Genomic DNA, 18880 nt, shown 5'->3' on the forward strand with positions numbered 1-18880 from the left:
ATGCCTGTAATCCTAGCTACTGAAGAGGCTAAGATCTGAGGATCCCGGGCAGGAAAGTCCATGAGCCTCTTATCCAGTAACTACTCAGAAAAAGCCAGAAGTGGTGCTGTGGCCCAAGTGGTAAAGCGCTAGCCTTGGGCACAAAGAGGCTCAAGGACAGCGCGCAGGCCCTGAGTTCAAGCCCCAGGACAGGGAAAAAAAAAATCAATGCTAGTATAGAGGGTATACCAGAAACCCTCTGTACTTCCTGCTCAATTTTTATGTGAGCTTAAAACTGCTCTGGCAAATAAAGATTTTCATAACAAAAAAAATCGATTTCCAAAGTTCCCAATACCACATACACTTATAAAACAATCTGTTTATTAAGTTTGATCTTTAGGTGAAACACCAAATAAACCAGGCATTATAATTAGAACTCATCATGTTCCTGGTCACATAGAACTTTACAAAATTTGGCACCATTTAATCTAAGTAGATAAATCTATCAGTACACATATTATATGTTTATTGATTACCATACAATCCAGGTTCTTCAAGAAGCAGTTCAAATTTTATATTAAAAACACATGCAAACACACATGGAAATCCCAATGGAAAGAGAGTTTTCAAAGCTAATGAACAAAATCTGAATTTGTTTTCTTGTCTAAAAAGTCTTGGCAGATGAACAATGATGTCAGATTCAATAGGGATTCTGCAGGCCTCCATCCGCTGGCTCTCTGGTGGTCTTTCAGAGGACTGCCTAGCTCTAATTACCTCATTTCACAGATGGGAGGGAAAAATCCCAGGTCAAGTGGCTATCCCACAGAGCCAACTGGCAGTAGAAACGAGCTGAAAATCCAGGTCTCTGGCTCTCCATCCACTAGTGGTTAACTCTACTCCATTCACTTAAACTGTGGTCAAAATGGTGTATTTGGACCAGTTCCTCTGGCTTGTATAAAAGCAGATTCACTTTTAGACTATGAAATACTTTTTAATGTAAGGATTTACAAAGTGGTCAATCTGATAATAAACATAGACTTAAATGATCTAATACAAAACTGGAGTGCATTTGGGTACCTAGACCAGAATCTGTTAGACAATGTATTGAACACTTGGTGGAATTATTTATTACATACAAGAAGTGACACAGGCTGGCTCTAGAAGTAGATGGTAGACCTGCGAGAATGAAGTGAGTCAACTTACTGTTCAGAACACTAATGAAATATTATTAGTATTATTAACCTTCCCCAGGCATCTATCCATCTGCTATGGCACATATTAATAATAGCCACAGTAGTACCTGTCACTTATTGACTGATTCTCTATTATTCACCAACTGAAGACCACAAGGTTTTGTTTTTATTACATTATCACCATCCAGCTACTACAGTGTAATAGAGGAGATGGTACTGTAGTCTTACATCTGACTATCATTATATTCAATAATTGTACCAGGAAGCAACAGGGTAGAAGTATGATGAGACTACAGGCGTAGGGTACAATTATTGAATATAATGATAGTCAGATGTAAGACTACAGTACCATCTCCTCTATTACACTGTAGTAGCTGGAGGTAGAAGGTGGGAAGAGAGATTCAAATGAGCCCTTTGCCTTTATTGTCTTCATTCTAAAACACCAACCCCAACAAAGAATGAGAAAATTCCAACATAAGGGCTCCCTACAAAATTCCTGAGTAGTTCTTCTCAAAAGGATTATAAAAAAATAAAGTCAATTTTTATTAAAAAAAATCAAAGTCTGATTGTAAAATTTCACATTGTAGGTATTGCTTCTACATTGATTTCAAAAGAACATTTATGAAATTACTAGAGCTGAAAAGAGCTGGGGGGGGGACAAAAACGAAAAAAATCTTTCTAACCCAGTTTCTCATCTATACCATCGAAGTTAATAAGACAGACGCTGGTTAGAGATTTTCTTAGCAAAACAATTTTTGAACATGACATGTGGCATTTAAAATATTTTAGAAACTTCAAGAGTTTAAAAATAAGCACACATATGTCAACAATAAAGGAAATATTTTACTTTCCAAATTTAGACTCTTAAGACTCTAAACTGCATGTAGAATAGAACTACATTTTCCTTCCCAAATGAGAGCCATAGGCCTGAAGGGATTTCCACCTAGCTAACAGGAGGAGCGGGATCAATTCTGGGCCCTGACACCAGCCTGGTTTGCTACCTGGAGAACACTACAAGGTGGCACCAAAATGTCCTAACATGTGCTTTTTCTGTTGTCTCTTTCTGATTACACTAATTACTACTTACATTCTTATGTGCAGAAATTCCAACAACTGTTCCACTGTGCCATGAACTTCCAGATCCTAAGTTCTCCAACTCCAATATACTTCAGTCACCTGAGATCAGCCTGGAACTTTATCCTCCCTCTGGTCCCACGTCCTAGATTTGATTTTGATGTACTGAGATTGGCCTGAAAACAGATCTCCCTAGAGTGGTTCTGAGTCAGGTAGCTCCTGGACCACACCTGCAGAAATGTGTTTTGAACAAGACTTCAAGATCTTTCTCAAGCATGCAAATCATCTGGGATCATGGTAGATCCTTAACTTTTGAAGAATGAGTACATGGAGAATGCATTAATCTGTTCTCTAATAGCATAATGAACAATGTGACCCTAGGATTCCATCAGGTATTAGCATGGGCCCTATATGTCAGCAAGCTGTTCTCTTCTTCCTCTCATGTTTGCAGTTCTCAGTTATGGGTATGTGATTAATGCAGATGCTGAAAGAAAAGTAAGGTTTCCTTTGGAATGGATTCCCCCACTTCAATCCTTATTTCTTGAGAGATGAGCTGAGAAACAGACACAATAGAGATTTCTCTAAATCAGCTTTGTTTCTTGAAAACATAATGATCTCCAACTGGCTGCTTTCTGCTAATACTTTTCTGTGTTTTTACCATATTGAGAAATTCAAAGCAGATAGACATTTACAGATGTAATTAATTAAAATTACATGTGGGTCTTTACAAGAAACCACATAATTGCTTACAAAATACCAAGCAGGCTGATGTATACCGAGGCATACAAACCACCAGTTATTAGCAAAACCGTAAATCACATAGGGAGGTAAAATACACAGCAGGCTTTTTCCATACACTGTATTCATAAATCCATATGTGAGGTAGGCTATAATCTGAAAGGAAGAGGCTCTTTTACACATAAAGTTCCCCTGGAGCAGTGGGCTGCCACTCTCTGACCCCTGACTTGTTCTTCTCAGCCCTTTCTATTTGGTCCAGATCCAACAACCTGCTACCAGCAACTCTTCTTCCAAGGTCAATAATAACAAATGCACTGCTCAAGTTCCCTATCCATTCTACCTAATCGCTGTCTTCCACTGGATGGCACGTGCTCTACATTTTTTATTTTACTTGTCATTCTTGCCCACTCCTGTCATCTTTTAATAACTCTGATTACAGTGAGAAAGGCTCTGACCTCTATTCTCTGCTCTTTGTCCTTTGTCACTCAGAAATACCATCTATGCCTAAGGATTCAGCAGCATCCTCTACTCTCTAAGTTCTTACCTTTTACTTGACATTTCTAGTTGACAAAGGCTTCTACTTAGAGGTTATTGCTTTTAGCATATATAATCAAATGCCCAACGAAATTACCAAATCCGAAAGAGTAATGATCCACTGCTCATTAGATCAAACTATGAGAAGAGAATGAAAAAAAAAAAAAAAAAGGTCACTGCACTGAACAAAAGAAAGAGCCAGCAAAGAAGAAATGAGGACATACTACTTAAAGTTGGCAAAATCTTTTACCCGGCATTTATTAAAACATTGCTGTTTCCAAAGCTCTGTTAAAATAGAAAAATAAAGTATCAAAATTACCTAGCAATAAGGAAACATACAATAATTCAAACAATAAAAAAGATGATATGTTATGATTCATCCAGCTCTTCAAAAAATATCTCTTAGAAATGGCCCACATCCCTTCATGTTATTTTTTTTTAAAAAGTCCACATTTTTTTAATGGGGACAAACATCTAGGTAAATTACAATGTCTCTTTGTGTGACTACGCCACTCTGGACTTGGAGTTTGTTCCTAAGATATATAAACAAGACAGTTCTATTTGCTGGATTAACCAGTCCTCGAAAAGTAGAAATAATTGGGTTTCTGGAGTTCTATGGAATAAGGTTTTGACAGTAAATAACTACATTTAATGTTTCAAAAGGTAGGTCCACACTACGATCTAGCAAAAAAAATAAAAATAAAAATAAATCCCTTTTAGGAATTCTGATCCACGTCTTTAATCTAGTGGTTTATGAGGGTCAGTGAGTTCTTTGACTACACTATTGATATCAAATAAAATCTAATCAGTACTTCCAACTCCTGATAATGGAACATATAGCTAACAATTGTCTTAAGATTTTAAGTATAAAGGGATGTATACTCCAGTTAGGTTATTCATAACTATTCATAACTAGGAAACAAAGCAAACAAAAAAAGTTCCTGCATCTATTAAAGGATATGTGCAATTTGAGACTAATCAGACCTTTCTCAGCAACATAAGTATAAAAATAATTTCCAAATTAACAAAAATCCCATGTCATCTAGTGCAATGAGATCAAGGCTTGTCCTCAATCTGGTCATTTTCTTTTATCACTACAATTTCAATCATAGATGGAAATGGAAATTTCTGCTCCCTTTGCTACTTTTCTGCTTGAGTGAATTTGATAATGAAAACGTCTGCTCCTCTCAGACAGAGCACAAGTGTCATTCAAATTCTATCCACCAGACAAAGAGATAATGCATTTGTTTAGATGCAAACTCACTTAAATACGTGTCCTTCCAGGCTGCAGCACTCAAATTCTCTTCAGTAATAAAGCAAGGCATCAAATGAAGGTGCATTCAGGCTGCAAACATCTCCACATTGCACCCTCCCCCTCTGCACACAGTCCGCCCACTCCTTCCTTTCCAAACTGTGTACTCAGCCAGAGAGGTGGAACTGTGCCAAACCCCATTCCATTACCCCAACGGTATTCCAGGTCATCAACGCAAAGTCACATGAAAGGCCAACTTTGGTTTTCCTCTCCAGGGAGCAAATACTTTGAAGAGCAAGCATTCCAGGGCAGAAGAAACATAGACTTTCAATCACGGTTAAGTTATAAATTGTTTCACAAAGTAGGGTCCTGCCATACATAGTGACATAAAAAATATCTGCAGCAGGCAAAGCGCTCATTTTATATTTAACATATAGAAATGAGGAGGATTGTAATTATAAGGGTTCTCATCCTCCTAAATAATACAGTTTCTGTCTTTCCTTAACAGCTATAAAGAAGACTAGAATGTATATAAAGGAAAAGCTATAGTTAGGGCTGAAGTTATTTGATCTTAGAAATGCTGTGGTTTTTGGTGAAAGTTGAGGAAGAACATGACTTGGATAAGAATAGCTGGATAGTAGAATGTCATAAGAAAAGTGTGATTTACCTCTTTTAGGGATAAAGCAGACTTGTCAGGCTGTAGAATTTCCACCATCTTAGCTAAAAGTAAGTAAGCTTAAAGTAATAGTTAAATGAGATATGTACTAAAGTTTACTCACAGGGAAGCACAATGAGCAAAAGGTCAGTTTCCTCTTTTGCGCAGGTCCCTGTCCACTCATGCCATTACCTGATTTTCTACATGTTCATTTCATTTTGGGCTTTCATTTGCAAAGTATCTTTTATCACAAAGCCTTAGTTCTTAAATTCTTAAAACAGAAGAGACAAGTGGTTACATAAATCCCTGGAAACTGCATTTTTGTTGTTCTTGCTGTGCTGGCCCTGGGACTTGAACTCAGGGCCTGGGCACTGTCCTTGAGCTTCTTTTTCTGAAAGTTAGTACTCAATTACTTGAGCCATAGCTCCATTTCAATTTTTTTTTGGTAGTTTTTAGAGATAAGATTCTCAGTTTCCTGCCTAAGCTGGCTTTGAACAGCAATCCTCAGATCTCATCCTTCTGAATAGCTAGGAGTGTGAGGCACAAGAAAGTGCCTAGCTGGAAACGTGTGTTTTTTTAAGGCTTTGTATTGTAGGTTATCTCTAAGTAAAATAGATGATGTACTGAAAAGTCAACAGTCATACCAAATAAGTACAAAAGATATCTTTGATAATGAGTCTCATGTGCAAATAAATACTTGCCAACTATAACAAGTAATAGGTAATCTGTGTTTTTAAGCACTTTTTTTTCCCTAAAGCACACAGAGCAAGTTTATTTAAAAGTGTAAAGCAGTAGAAGCCTCAAAAGATGAGGACAGCACTTGTCATTCTTTATACATTTGGGCCAGCTCTTCTGGCATTATTCTACATGAAGTATTTTTCTGGTGGTTTTCTTTCAGATAATTTAACTTTCTTCTGTCCAATTATAAATTATAACATGGGCATAAGGTCTTTTATAGTGTAAGATAATTGTAACAATAAGACCACATCTTTTAAAAAAATATTTTCCGCCGGGCGCTGGTGGCTCACGCCTGTAATCCTAGCTATCAGGAGGCTGAAATCTGAGGATCGCGGTTCAAAGCCAGCCCGGGCAGGAGAGACCGTGAGACTCCTATCTCCAATAAACCACCAGAAAACCGGAAGTGGCGCTGTAGCTCAAGTGGTAGAGCGCTCGCCTTGAGCTGAAGAGCTGAGGGACAGCGCCCAGGCCCAGAGTTCAAGCCCCACGACCGACAAAAAAAAAAAAAAAAAGAAAAAAAAAAAGAAAAAATATTTTCCAAGAATTCTTATGTCTAAGTATTTAAAAGGCTGTTAAAAATCAAATTTTAAGAGATTATATTCAATTATAAGTTGCCATGTCAAAACAAGTTAAAATTAGCACATAAATATTTTGTAGAGATTTAATCTTGATTGATTTTATTCTTGCATAAAAATAACGAAGTAAAGCAAAGTAGCTTCAATAATAACTGGGGATTCTGTAGATGGCTCAGTATGAGGTTAATTTCGGCATCCAAGGTAGTGTCTCCATTAGTTCATTCAAATTTAATTGATTTTAATGCACAAAATCAAGGAACCAGGAGACATAATGAGCTAAGAAAAAAAATCTATTTTTTACCTAAGATATATTTTTTAAATCCCAAATAGTATCCAGTAATAAATAGGAAAAATATATTTCCCATGCTCATATCATCTATATTAATCTAAGAAGCTTGAATTTGCTTTACTGAGTATTTTTTGTGTGTGGTGGTGAGGATAAAACTACATTATACATAACCTCTGAGTTAACGTCCCTAACTTATAAAATCAGCAAACAGCTGAGATGTAAGCTAAGAGCCACTACTTTCACAGGTCACATTGAGTGGATTCTTGTTGACGCCACAGTAAGAAGCCAGGTCTCCAATGTACTAACTCTGGAATCATTAATGCAGTCCTTTAGGAAACTAGCACACCTTTGCAGCCTCCAACCAACTATTGTGTGAAAATGAAAATGCTAGAAGGACGGTGATGAAGGGGATGAGTCTGACCCAGGTACCTCATATACATTTATGGACATGGCAAAATGAAGCCCTTTGTACAACCTATTAGTGCTAATAAAAATGTGAAGATGACGTACAGCTGTGCCTCAAGTGATAGAGCACTAACATTGTCCACTAAAGCTCAGGGACAGTGCCCAGGTCCTGAGCTCAAGCTGCAGGACTGGCATAAAAAAAAAGTAAAAAGATATTCAGTCTTCATAGAATGATAGGTATTTTGTGCCAAAAGAGATACAAAGACTGAATAAATTTAAATTTGTGTGTGTGAAAAAAGGAAGAGCTAAAGAGAACACCATCAAAAGTATGCCTAAAGAATGTTTTTCTGCTCAGTATGAACTAGAATAGGCACAGGTGAAGCAAACAAGGCAAGCAGATGTAGGTGTATGGTTCTGGTGAGATGTGACAAACTAGATTAAGGCAATGGAAACGGAAACAAAAGTGTCGGGTTTGACACCTATCACAACGGCAGCTCTGCTGAGCTCAGAGAGATTCTAAACCCAGTAAGCAAGACAGGATCAGTGGTGTCACTAACACAGAAGTGCTAAAGAGGGGAGGCTAAAATTCCAGAAAGATAATTAGCTGGGTAGGAGCTTAAAATGTGGTTGAGTTGTTTATGGAAGCTACATTTGAAATGGACATCCAAGTTAGGAGAATATTGTCTAAAAAAAAAATTTTAAAGTCTACTTCTCCAGAAAAGGGATGGACTATCTTAAAATAAATGGTATAACAAGTCATTGAACAATGAAAGAGAAATACTAAGGGGAATGCTATAAATATCAGTAGTTATAATTTTCAAAGTGGAAGAAAAAAAGAGCTTGAAAGAGAAAATGGGGAACAGAAGCAGCAGCCTGATAATGTGGGAAGGCCACTGAGTGACTGAGGGACAGAAAAGTATCCAAAAGATAGTAAAGACTACTTTAAACTGAGATCCTCATATCTCAGAAGCTAGTATTCCCGGCATAAGCCACAACACCCAGCTATCTAATTTTTAAATAAGACATATGGATGTGATTAACGGAAGTTAATATTTATATCTACAAACTATACTAATTATTACAGTATGTCATAAGAATTTCAAGTTTCTAAAGCCCATAACCAATGTGAATATTATTTAGAAGTAGACTTCTATTAAAACATGGCTTTATGATTAAATTTTAAATAAAGCTAACCAAAAAGAATATAGAGTAACTCACCAACTTTTTAGTGGACTCTGTTTCCTACATTTCAGATCTTCTTGTTAAGATCCAAAGACACTTGCTGTTTTGAGAGTCCTATATGACTTCTCAGTTGTTAAAACTTGTCCTTCCTCTGTTGACCAGTATGGGCATAGGATTTTTGTTATTGTTGATTTTAATGTACTATGTGAGTTTTGTTTCTTTTATATGTTCTCTCCTCTATGATATATATCCTATTGTCACTGTATTTGATTTAGGTACCTGCCTCCTGTAGAAACATTTATTTAATTTGGGGAGGAGAAGGGGAATAACAAAATGCTGAAACAAGGACACAGGATGACTCATTGCAACAATGATATAAGACACTATGTCGGAAATGATCTTTACAACTTCCTCAGGGGTGAGGGGTGAGGGGAGAAATGGGGGGGGAGGAGGCAAAAAACAAAGGAAGGGTAACAATGTTGGACCCCTCTGTACAATATCTTTACAATAAAATTTAAAAAGTAGATGGCATTTAACATACTGTTTCAAAGCCTTTCTAGTCGGAGAAATTCTTACTTTATGTACTATTTCTTTCTAGTGTTCAGGAGATTCCTTCTTTTCCTTTTTCCTCCTCTTTGTAATATTCAGCTAATTCTTCAATTCAGTCCTTCTATCCAGCTTTCTTAAACATGTACTATGTCCTATGACATGTTCTGGGGTCTGTGGATTTTCCAGTGAATGCACTGAAGTCCCAGTCACCAAAGCCATGCATTCTAAACAGAAACCAATTATTTCCAAACTTACAGGTATTACAGAAAAGTAATCTTCATCTTTAGCACCATGACTTATTTATTCTCAACATAGCTCTCTACAATATTCTTTTCCTTTACTAGTTCCTCAAATCCACTAACAAGAATACTTACTCCCAGCCGGGCGCTGGTGGCTCACACCTGTAATCCTAGCTACTCAGGAGGCTGAGATCTGAGGATCGTGGTTCAAAGCCAGCCTGGGCAGGAGAGACCGTGAGACTCCTATCTCCAATAAATCACCAGAAAACCGGAAGTGGCGCTGTAGCTCAAGTGGTAGAGCACTTGCCTTGAGCTGAAGAGCTGAGGGACAGCGCCCAGGCCCAAGAATACTTACTCCCAACCTATTATCTTTTTTTTTTTTTTTTTGGCAGTAATAGGATTTGGACTCAGGACCTTACCTTCTTGGTTCATTTTGTTGTTGTTGTTGTTGAAGGCTGGCTCTTTACCACTTGAGCCACACCTTTAACTTCTGGCTTTCTGCTAGTTAACTAAAGATAAGACTCTATTGTGTTTGTATGTCCAGGCTAGTTTTGAACTGAGATCCTGAGATCTGAGTCCTGAATAGCTAGGATTACAGGTGTAAGTCGTGGGCACCCACCTTAATCTAATGATCATTAAAACTGGAAGAGGATGACAAACTGTATCACTAGGATACTCTAAGGCACACAAATAGAGTATAACCAGGTTTTTCTACAACCCAATTTTCCCATTCATGAAAAGAATTCATATAATAAAAAATATTTACCCTTGACCAGGGTACATTGTATGCATATAAGGACATTTCAGAATGAAACCTTCATACAACTAACTGATGCTAATAATAATAATTATAAAAAGATATATCCTGATGCATAGCATTTGCTCTGTAACAAGGACTAAATAAGTGGGTATCTTAGGTGATTTTAGGACAACCTCATACACAAAATAAATGAAATCACACTGAGGCTCACATATTTTTCTGGGCAGCAGATAGAAAAAAAATGAATCGAATCGATGTCTTTCCAAATTGAAAATGTAACTTGCCTACTGTTCCAAATTTAAACAATCAGCTATTTTATTCTATTCTGATTACCTCATTTTCCCTCAGAAGAACCAGCACTAACTATTGTCCTCGAACATGTACGTGTTTTGGAATTTAGCCTCTTCATTTTCTTTGCAAGTCTCAAAGGTCTACCTCATAGCCACATCTCTCTAGAGGCATTTTCCAGATGTTCCACGCATGCTGCTATTGCCCTACCTTCCATTGGTATGGTGATACATCATCTTATTTATATAAAAGTGTCCACAACATCTGCTCATAAAGCAGAGTACCAATTAAGATTGGACATTTGACCAGACTTGTGTTAGGGAAGAACTTTGGAGAAAATATGTCCAGTTTTGGCCACACTGAAGTTGAGGTACCCAATCAAACACCCATCATCAAATTAGTAGAGAGTGACATGTCTTCAGAATAAAACCAATCAGGACAACAAACCTCAACACATATACAGGGAAATGCTTCCCTCAATTCTGTAAAATGGGCACAATGGTAATTTTATATTGTGTAAGGAAAAGTTGCACTCAAGGAAAGGTTGGTACACAATACACAGCTCTATTATATCCAGTCTAGTTCTAGTCAACTCAAATTTAGATAGTAAAGTAAGACATTATTCCCAGTCATTAGACTTGTAACTTGTATTGATATTAATTTTGTATAAATCAACATTTATTATGTATAGTCTTTGTGAATTTAATTCTTATTTTCCCCACAGAAGGAGAAGGTATGTAAATCACTGACTAACACCTCATTTAGCTCTCATGCTAACTTCCCATTTCTAACTGGTAAATGGCTGTCTTCCTGATTTTTCCACTTTAAGGTCTTCTCCATTATGGGACACAATTTCACACTTAAGGCCTTCCCCGTTCCCTTCTTACCAACACGTAATACCATCAGGTATATCTTACTTGCATGGGGACAAATGACAGTTTGCCCTTTTGATACCCTTCCAAAAGCTTGATAAAAGCTTGAACATCAAGGTGCTCCAATTAAGAGGTCCTGGGGCTAGTAAGAGGTCACTGAAAAATGTGCCCTTGGTAGCAAGGAATTTGTTGTGAGACTTCAGCCTGCTTTTCCTCTTCTTTATTTCTCCTTTGCTTTCTGACTAGAAGTTGAGTGATGTTGCTCTATCACATGCTCCCATTCTGATGCTGGTGCCTTACCACAGGCCCCAAAGCAATGGTGCCAAACAGTTATGGACTGGAATCTACACAACCTTTCTCTTTGCTGATTGTCTCAGGTATTTCATTACAATGACAGAAAGCTTAAATTGCTTAAATTGCTTACACTTAAAGCAAAATTGCTTAAACTGGCCATGATGTACTTTTGTCTTTTTTATCTTCTAACATTTTTTAAAAACTTTTAGATTTTCTTCTGCTAAAAGTAAAGTTTTAAATAAACTATGCCTCATTTTTTTTTTTTTTTTTACACATTCATCAGTACTGTATCTCTCCCAAACTCTGGGAAAGAATCCTAAAAGCACATTAAGTCTAAGCTAGTTCTCGGAGACAGATAATATATCCATGCCATTTTGTTTTGAAACCCTCCCCATTTTTCTCCTGCAATCTGCACTGCCTACTCCTCAGACTACTCCCCCAGCTGTTGCCTTGATTTCCCTGCCTTTTAATGTTCAAACTCACTGAAAGGAAAAGAGTAAGAGAGGTCTCCTGGGAAAGATCACCAGCAAGAATTGGAATTATTGGAAGTGGCGCTGTAGCTCAAGTGGTAGAGCGCTCGCCTTGAGCTGAAGAGCTGAGGGACAGCGCCCAGGCCCAGAGTTCAAGCCCCACGACCGACAAAAAAAAAAAAAAAAGAATTGGAATTATTAAATGAATAAGGAAGAGAGGGAAGTTAAATGATGCCACTCAGTGACTACAATAATAATAATAATAATAATAATAATAATAGTAATAGTAGTAGTAACAGGATTCATCTCTAGACCAGGTCAAGTTCTAATATTTGAACACTTCATAACACCTTTACATACTGGAATGAAAGTATCTCTTAAATTTGGCTTTACCCTGTTGTGTCTATATTGTTTGTTGCATGTGTGAAGCTTTCTATGTGTGACTATAAAAGAAAAAGGCTATTTTTCTTAACTTCTATTAAGTAAAAACAATTTTTACATATGAAAATATTTGACAAAAATATTTTCCTTAATTAAATTTTAGTACTCGAAATTAACTCTATCATTTAAAATAAGTAAATAGTAATGGATATTATTTCAACTATTGTAAATATATTGTACCTAATACAAAATGCTAAGTCTGAAACCTTTAAAGTCCACACAATAAGTCTGTTTTAGTTCTATCACACTGGATTGCTTGGACATCTGATCTGAGCACTTAAAGATCCTTAAAATCTATACTATAAATGTTTTTCATCCCATCTTTCTCCCTCTTTTGTTAGGGTTTGAACTCAGAACATTTTGATTGCTGGGCAAGGCTCTGCCACTTGAGACATATTTCCAGCCCCATTTTTGGAATGCAATGAAGTCCACATACTATTCTTGACTGTTGTTCTACTGTGTGAGGTGTCTCAAAATAATTGTTTTTGCAGAAATTCAAAGAACTTCTGTGGTACAGTATCTGTCAGAGTATCCAAACATATACTCTTCATTCTTAAAGTGGGGTAAGATAATTGTAGATTATTGACTGAGGTAACCAGGTAGAAAAAAAATTTTATTAAAATTTTATTAAAAATATCAAAAATTAAATTGAATTGGATTACCTTTAATTTCTCATTTTGCTATTCCTAAAGAGTTTTCTGGTCATTAATACTTACATAGATGAAACTCAATGACATTTTCAGATAGTAATTCTTTACACTCAAATTTTTCTTTTAGATTAAACTATTAACCTGACTTTGTACCCTGTAAATCAACAGTAATTTATCTTCTGCACTGTACCTTCTTTTCAGGGGAAAAATAAGTATAGACGTGTGCCAATTCAGCAGTGGATCTGTTGGATTCATTACTCCATGAAGAGAAGTCATTCAAATGGAATGGACTTAAAAGCTTTTGCAAGAATATGATTCTCCCAGACTGATAATAAATGATGTGCTTTGAATTCTACATAGATTAATTCATAAACTCAGGTTTTACCAGAAAGCAAGGAATTAAATGAGAAAAGCAGCTTGCGAAACCATTCAGTCCTCAGCAGCAAAGTAGCTACAGCAACCTGATACACTTTCACCATCTCAATGAGGAATGTAAGATACTACAGAGCAAGTACATCCAAGACAAACACAGGGTGTAGAGAAAAATAATGCAGTGGAACACTGGTTCCTTTATCCATAGAGAGTTGGGAGTGTTACATGCCAAACATAACAGACATTTTTCTCTCTTCAAGTTTGACTCTGACTATGTCTATGCATAACCTTGAAGACAATTATATTTTGTTTCTGAGGTCTCATTTTGTGAGAATTAACCTTACTATAACTCTCTTTTTTATCTAAAGGATGTATTTGGATACAGTCAAGAGATTTCAGGGAGCAACTTGGGTTAATGCTAAACAGTCATTCTTTGTTCAAGGAAAAAATACTATGCAAGAATGTTATTATTGCCACTAAAGAGCACAAAACAGCACTTGGAGGTTTATCCTACACCAGGGGCTATAGTTGTCACCTTTACCAGCATATTATCTGTTGTGACTTTTTAAAATGTTATTTACTGCCTCTAATTTACAGCCTTTCTTATGTGATTCAATTTTATAAATTGGGTGAATAGCTGTTCTAATGTAATTTTTATTAATAAGTTTTTTTTATTGTGAAAATACTGTACATAGGGGTTACAATTACATGAGCAAGGTAATGAGTACATTTCACTAGATTAGAATAAGACATGATAGGTTGTAGTTCAGATGCTCCCACATAATAGCTGACTGTTTAAACTTGACTATAACTGTGATGGAAGACTAATTAAGCCTGTTTGCATTATGGATAAATGATTAAAACAGTTTCCTTACATAATTACAAGGGGCTTGATAACATGATAGCTACCAGAATAAAAAATTACGGAAAAAAAGGATGGCAGAGAAGAAGAAACAAATGGAGCACAAAAAATTAAAACAATGTTGAGTAGCACTGGGACCTTACATTAGTGTAAACACAATGTACCTATGAGTTATATGCCCAAGCTTTTCAACTCTCTTTCCCGAAAGGCATACGGCACATTATATGCCTATGTAATACTTCTGTTTGATGATTTTGGAAAATTTGCCACTACCTAAGAAATAAGCAATGCATACCTTTTTAAAGTATAAGCTCAATAGCAAAATAATGTCCTATTAGGATCCATTTCAGCTCCAAGGAAGAAGACTAAAGATTTACAAAATGAGAAATATGATCAATGGTTCAAGTAAGCTAAATCCAGAAAATGAATGTGTGGCTCAAGGGATAGACTGCCAGCCTTGACTGAATGAAACAAGAGCAAGAGGCCCTGAGTTCAAGTCCTAGTACCAGCCAAAATAGGTTAAATCCCTTCTGTCAATACTTAATAATTATCTACCCTCATTGATAGTCAAGTATAAGAAGTGTCAACATGCTTACTTTGTATTAAATTAAACCCAGAAGTGAGGAATTTACTAAATATGTCACAAGTGAACTGTCTCCTTGAATTACCTACTTCTAGCTGGGTGCTGGTGGCTCACGCCTGTAATCCTAGCTACTAAGGAGCCTGAGATCTGAGAAATGGGACAGTTCAAAGCCAGCAGGCCTGCAAAGTCTGTGAGACTCTTATCTCCAACTAACCATCAGAAAACCTAGGGCTGTGACTCAAAGTAATAGAACACTAGCCTTAAGCAGAAAGCTCAAGGACAAGCACACAGGTCCATGACTGAACCAAAAAAAAAAAGTATCTATTTCTACATCAGAGGAGCCCAAAATCTCCTCAAAAGGTAAAAGGAAAATCTGGTATTTTAGCTGCAGGCAAAGCCAGAGCAGAAATTAATTCCTTCCCAGCCTTTGGGCAATTATGGGCTTCTCTCAATTTTTCTTTGCTCATATCCACCCTGTGTATTTCTGTAAGCATTTGCCAGTGAAGTAGTCCCCCCTCCTCTTTCTCGCTCCCTCTACCTCTCCCCCCCTCTTCTATCTTTTCTTTTGTTTTATATTTCGTTGGTACTAGGACTTGAACTCAGGGCCTGGGTACTATCCCTTAGCTTTTTTACTCAAGGCTGGTGCTTTACCTCTTGAACTATGGCTTCTAGGATTTGTTTTTGTTTTTTGCTGGTTATTTAGAGATAAGAGTCTCAGAGATTTTTTTTCTGTCTGGATGGCTTTGAACCATAATCCTTAGATCTAAGCCCCTTGAAAAGCCAGGATTATATCTGTGAGCCACAAATGCCCAGCATTTTTGCAAAATGACATAAAGATCTGGCACTGTAGAGGCATAAATTGGTTAAGCATAAAAAATTTCTCTGGAATTTCTTCCAGCAGCTCTTGGGACATATGACTTTAAAGTTCATTTTAAAATTGGGTACCCAGAGCCAAATCAATTATTCTAGATGAAGCAATTATGATCCAAATAAAATAATATCTAAATCTGAGGTCACTTCTGATATGACATATAAGTGTCATATATTATATATTTAATATATATAATATATTTATATATTATATATAATATATAATATAATATAATATAATATAATATATATTATATAATTATATAATATATATAATAATACATGTTCAAAGACCTAATACCTGGTTTCAGTGAATAACATTCTAACAAAAAAAATATTCAAACATTTCTATAAAACAGGCAAGTGAGAATGCAAAGAATCAAATCATTAAAAGGTTTGGCCACCCGATTGAGCTAACTTCTACCAACCTGGGTGATCTCTGTGCATCATCTTCTTGGCGCAGTAACTACATTAGTTTGAGATAAACAATTGCTGGAGTCAGCCGACCCAGTACAGAATTTTCTGGGAATATGAGTTCTAGATAAGAGTACTTAAACAAAACACAATTGTATATTATCTTTAAAATCCTTTATACTTGCAAGCCAGATTGAAATACAGATACCAATTTTAGGGTTTTTTTTTTTTTAATATTTTCAGTCCATAGTAGGCTGATGTGAAACTCACAGATACAGAGAACCAATTGCATATCTCAGTACGACTGTATCTACCATCTCAGGTGGATTATTATTATAGATTATTATATATGATTATAAAAACCATTATGAGAGCATGTTCTCAATCACACTACTACAGAGTCACCTGGCTCACCTAGGCAGCGGTAGGGAATCACAATGTGTGTGTGGGTTTTGCATTGCTTGCGGCCCCGCTTGCACCAGTTCTGGATGGTCACTGGCTGGTTGGCTTCCACCACATTGGTGATCTGCAGTTCAGGGTAAACCTGGGGGAGCACACAAGAGAAAACCGTTACTCTTGGCAGGGGACTGACATGGACATGCACCCAAATACCATCCACTACTATTATAAGGTATTTCTATTGTGTAAAAGTTAAGCTTGCTCTACCTCTGACCAAGCAAAAGGAAGTCAGTGTAAAGCAAAAGGGACAGGTAAGAAAGCATCTAATCATTACAGTCAGGGAAATAAAAATATGACTTCTATTTCATTTTTCCTTCCCAAGGAAGAGAAAGTACAAAAAGAGAAGAGGGAAGGAGGGATTCTTAGAAGCACAGGGTTAACCAGGCACTAATGGCTCATGTCCATAATACTAGCTACTCAGGAGGCTGAGATCTGAGGGCTACAGTTCAAAACAAGCCTAGGCAGACAAATCTAAGAGACAATTATCTCCAATTAATCAGCAAAAAGCTGGAAGTGGAGTTGTAGCTCAAGTGGTAGAGTGAGAGCCTTGAGCAAAAACTTTAAGAGAAAGTGTGAGGCCCTGAGGGGCCCCCTCCCACCCCCAATAGGGTTATGGTCAGATAAACTGGGTATGAAGATTATAGCTAGTAACGTTCTAAAGAAATATTAAAGGAGATATGTCTAGGGATATTATTCTTACTTAAATTCAACCTACCCCTATCTCATTAGCTAGATAAATATGTTGTATAGAGAATATGGCCTATGGCAAGCTCTCTGTAAAAAAAATTAGTCAGTTTCTTTATTCAAAGTAGTTTATACAGGAGTTTCAAAGATGTTATTTAGATAAAGAATTGTATTCATGAATTCTCTTCCCATAATAACAAACTAAGATTACTATTAGTGAATCATGAGGTTTGCTGAGTACTTGGAATGAGATGTCAAGCTCAATCAACTAAAACACATTTGTGAAATGTCAATCGTTGTTTCTTAATAATGGGTAGAGATTTGAGATAAAATATAAACATAAAAATGTGTAGCTAAAGTAAGCTGTTCTGATCAACTGGTGTAGTAGTGTGGAATAAATTCAGTGGTTGAGGAATAGCTAGGAGAATACACACATACACACACACACACACACACACACACACATACACACACACACACACATACACGCACACACATGCATTTGTAGCTAAGTCAGAATCCTGGGAAGGGTACTGAAAGAAAAAAAAAAAGAGGTTCCCAAGCAGTAACTTAGATCCAAAGATTACACCTACTTCATTTTATTTTGGTATGTTCATAAGTATCTTAACCTTCTAATACAAGAGGGTCACAGATAATGTTCTACTTCAAAATGCCACTAAAATTTTATAGCTCCATAGCTTTATTCTATATAATGGAAGACAAGTGCCTTTTGGAATAGAAATTTAATTCTCCCACCACTTTTTCTTAGGTATTATATCTCAAATGTACAGCACTCATGAGTCATAAACTCTATGGCATTAGTTTGCCCCAGGGGACATGACTTTATGTGCAGTAAAGTGTGACTTACTGCATTTTCTTGAAGGGGTCCAAGCTGCCACTTCTCAGAAATATTACCCTACTAAGAGTTTTCTCTGGAGTTGTCAGTTTTCTGTAAAGCCTGTAGCAGACATAGTCATATTGCATTTCCATCTTTTCAGTTTAAGCTAACAAACTGTATGTAGGTACAAGCTGACAGGAGAAAAGGTCCTTGCTTATATGCCATCTTAGATTCCTATCATAATATCCAGTACAATTAAACATTAAGTTATTAGACTGCAAATTTCTATAGGTAGAAGTGTCCACTGGTAAATTAAAGCCCAAGAATATACTTTCTTCCTAAACATTTGAAAACCAACAATAAGCAAAAAGGTCTGGTGACATGGCTCAAGTTGTAGAATGCCTGAAACAAAGAAAGAAACAAACAAAAAGAGAGAGGGAAAAAGAAGGAAGGAAGGAAGGAAAAGGAAGGAAGGAAGGAAGGAAGGAAGGAAGGAAGGAAGGAAGGAAGGAAGGAAGGAAGGAAGGAAAGAAGGGAAGGAGGGAGGAAGGGAGGGAGGGAGGGAGGGAGGGAGGGAGGGAGGGAGAGAGGATTACAGGCAGGAGCCACCAACATCCAGAG

The 18880-nt window shown here is 36.8% G+C and overlaps 1 protein-coding gene across 6 annotated transcripts in view; it reads right to left on the bottom strand.

The window, feature by feature from the left end:
- App (amyloid beta precursor protein) overlaps positions 1-18880 on the bottom strand; it is a 212963-nt gene that overhangs the window by 122955 nt on the left and 71128 nt on the right. For all 6 annotated transcript variants that reach the window (XM_070030517.1, XM_070030516.1, XM_070030515.1 and 3 more), the window contains exon 3: positions 16693-16822. In XM_070030517.1, the coding sequence (XP_069886618.1) occupies positions 16693-16822 (130 nt within the window). The remainder of the gene's footprint in view (positions 1-16692; positions 16823-18880) is intronic.

Source organism: Dipodomys merriami, unplaced genomic scaffold (assembly GCF_024711535.1).
Source record: "Dipodomys merriami isolate MVZ:Mamm:240054 unplaced genomic scaffold, mDipMer1.0.p SCAF_2, whole genome shotgun sequence".
Lineage (NCBI taxonomy): Eukaryota > Metazoa > Chordata > Mammalia > Rodentia > Heteromyidae > Dipodomys > Dipodomys merriami.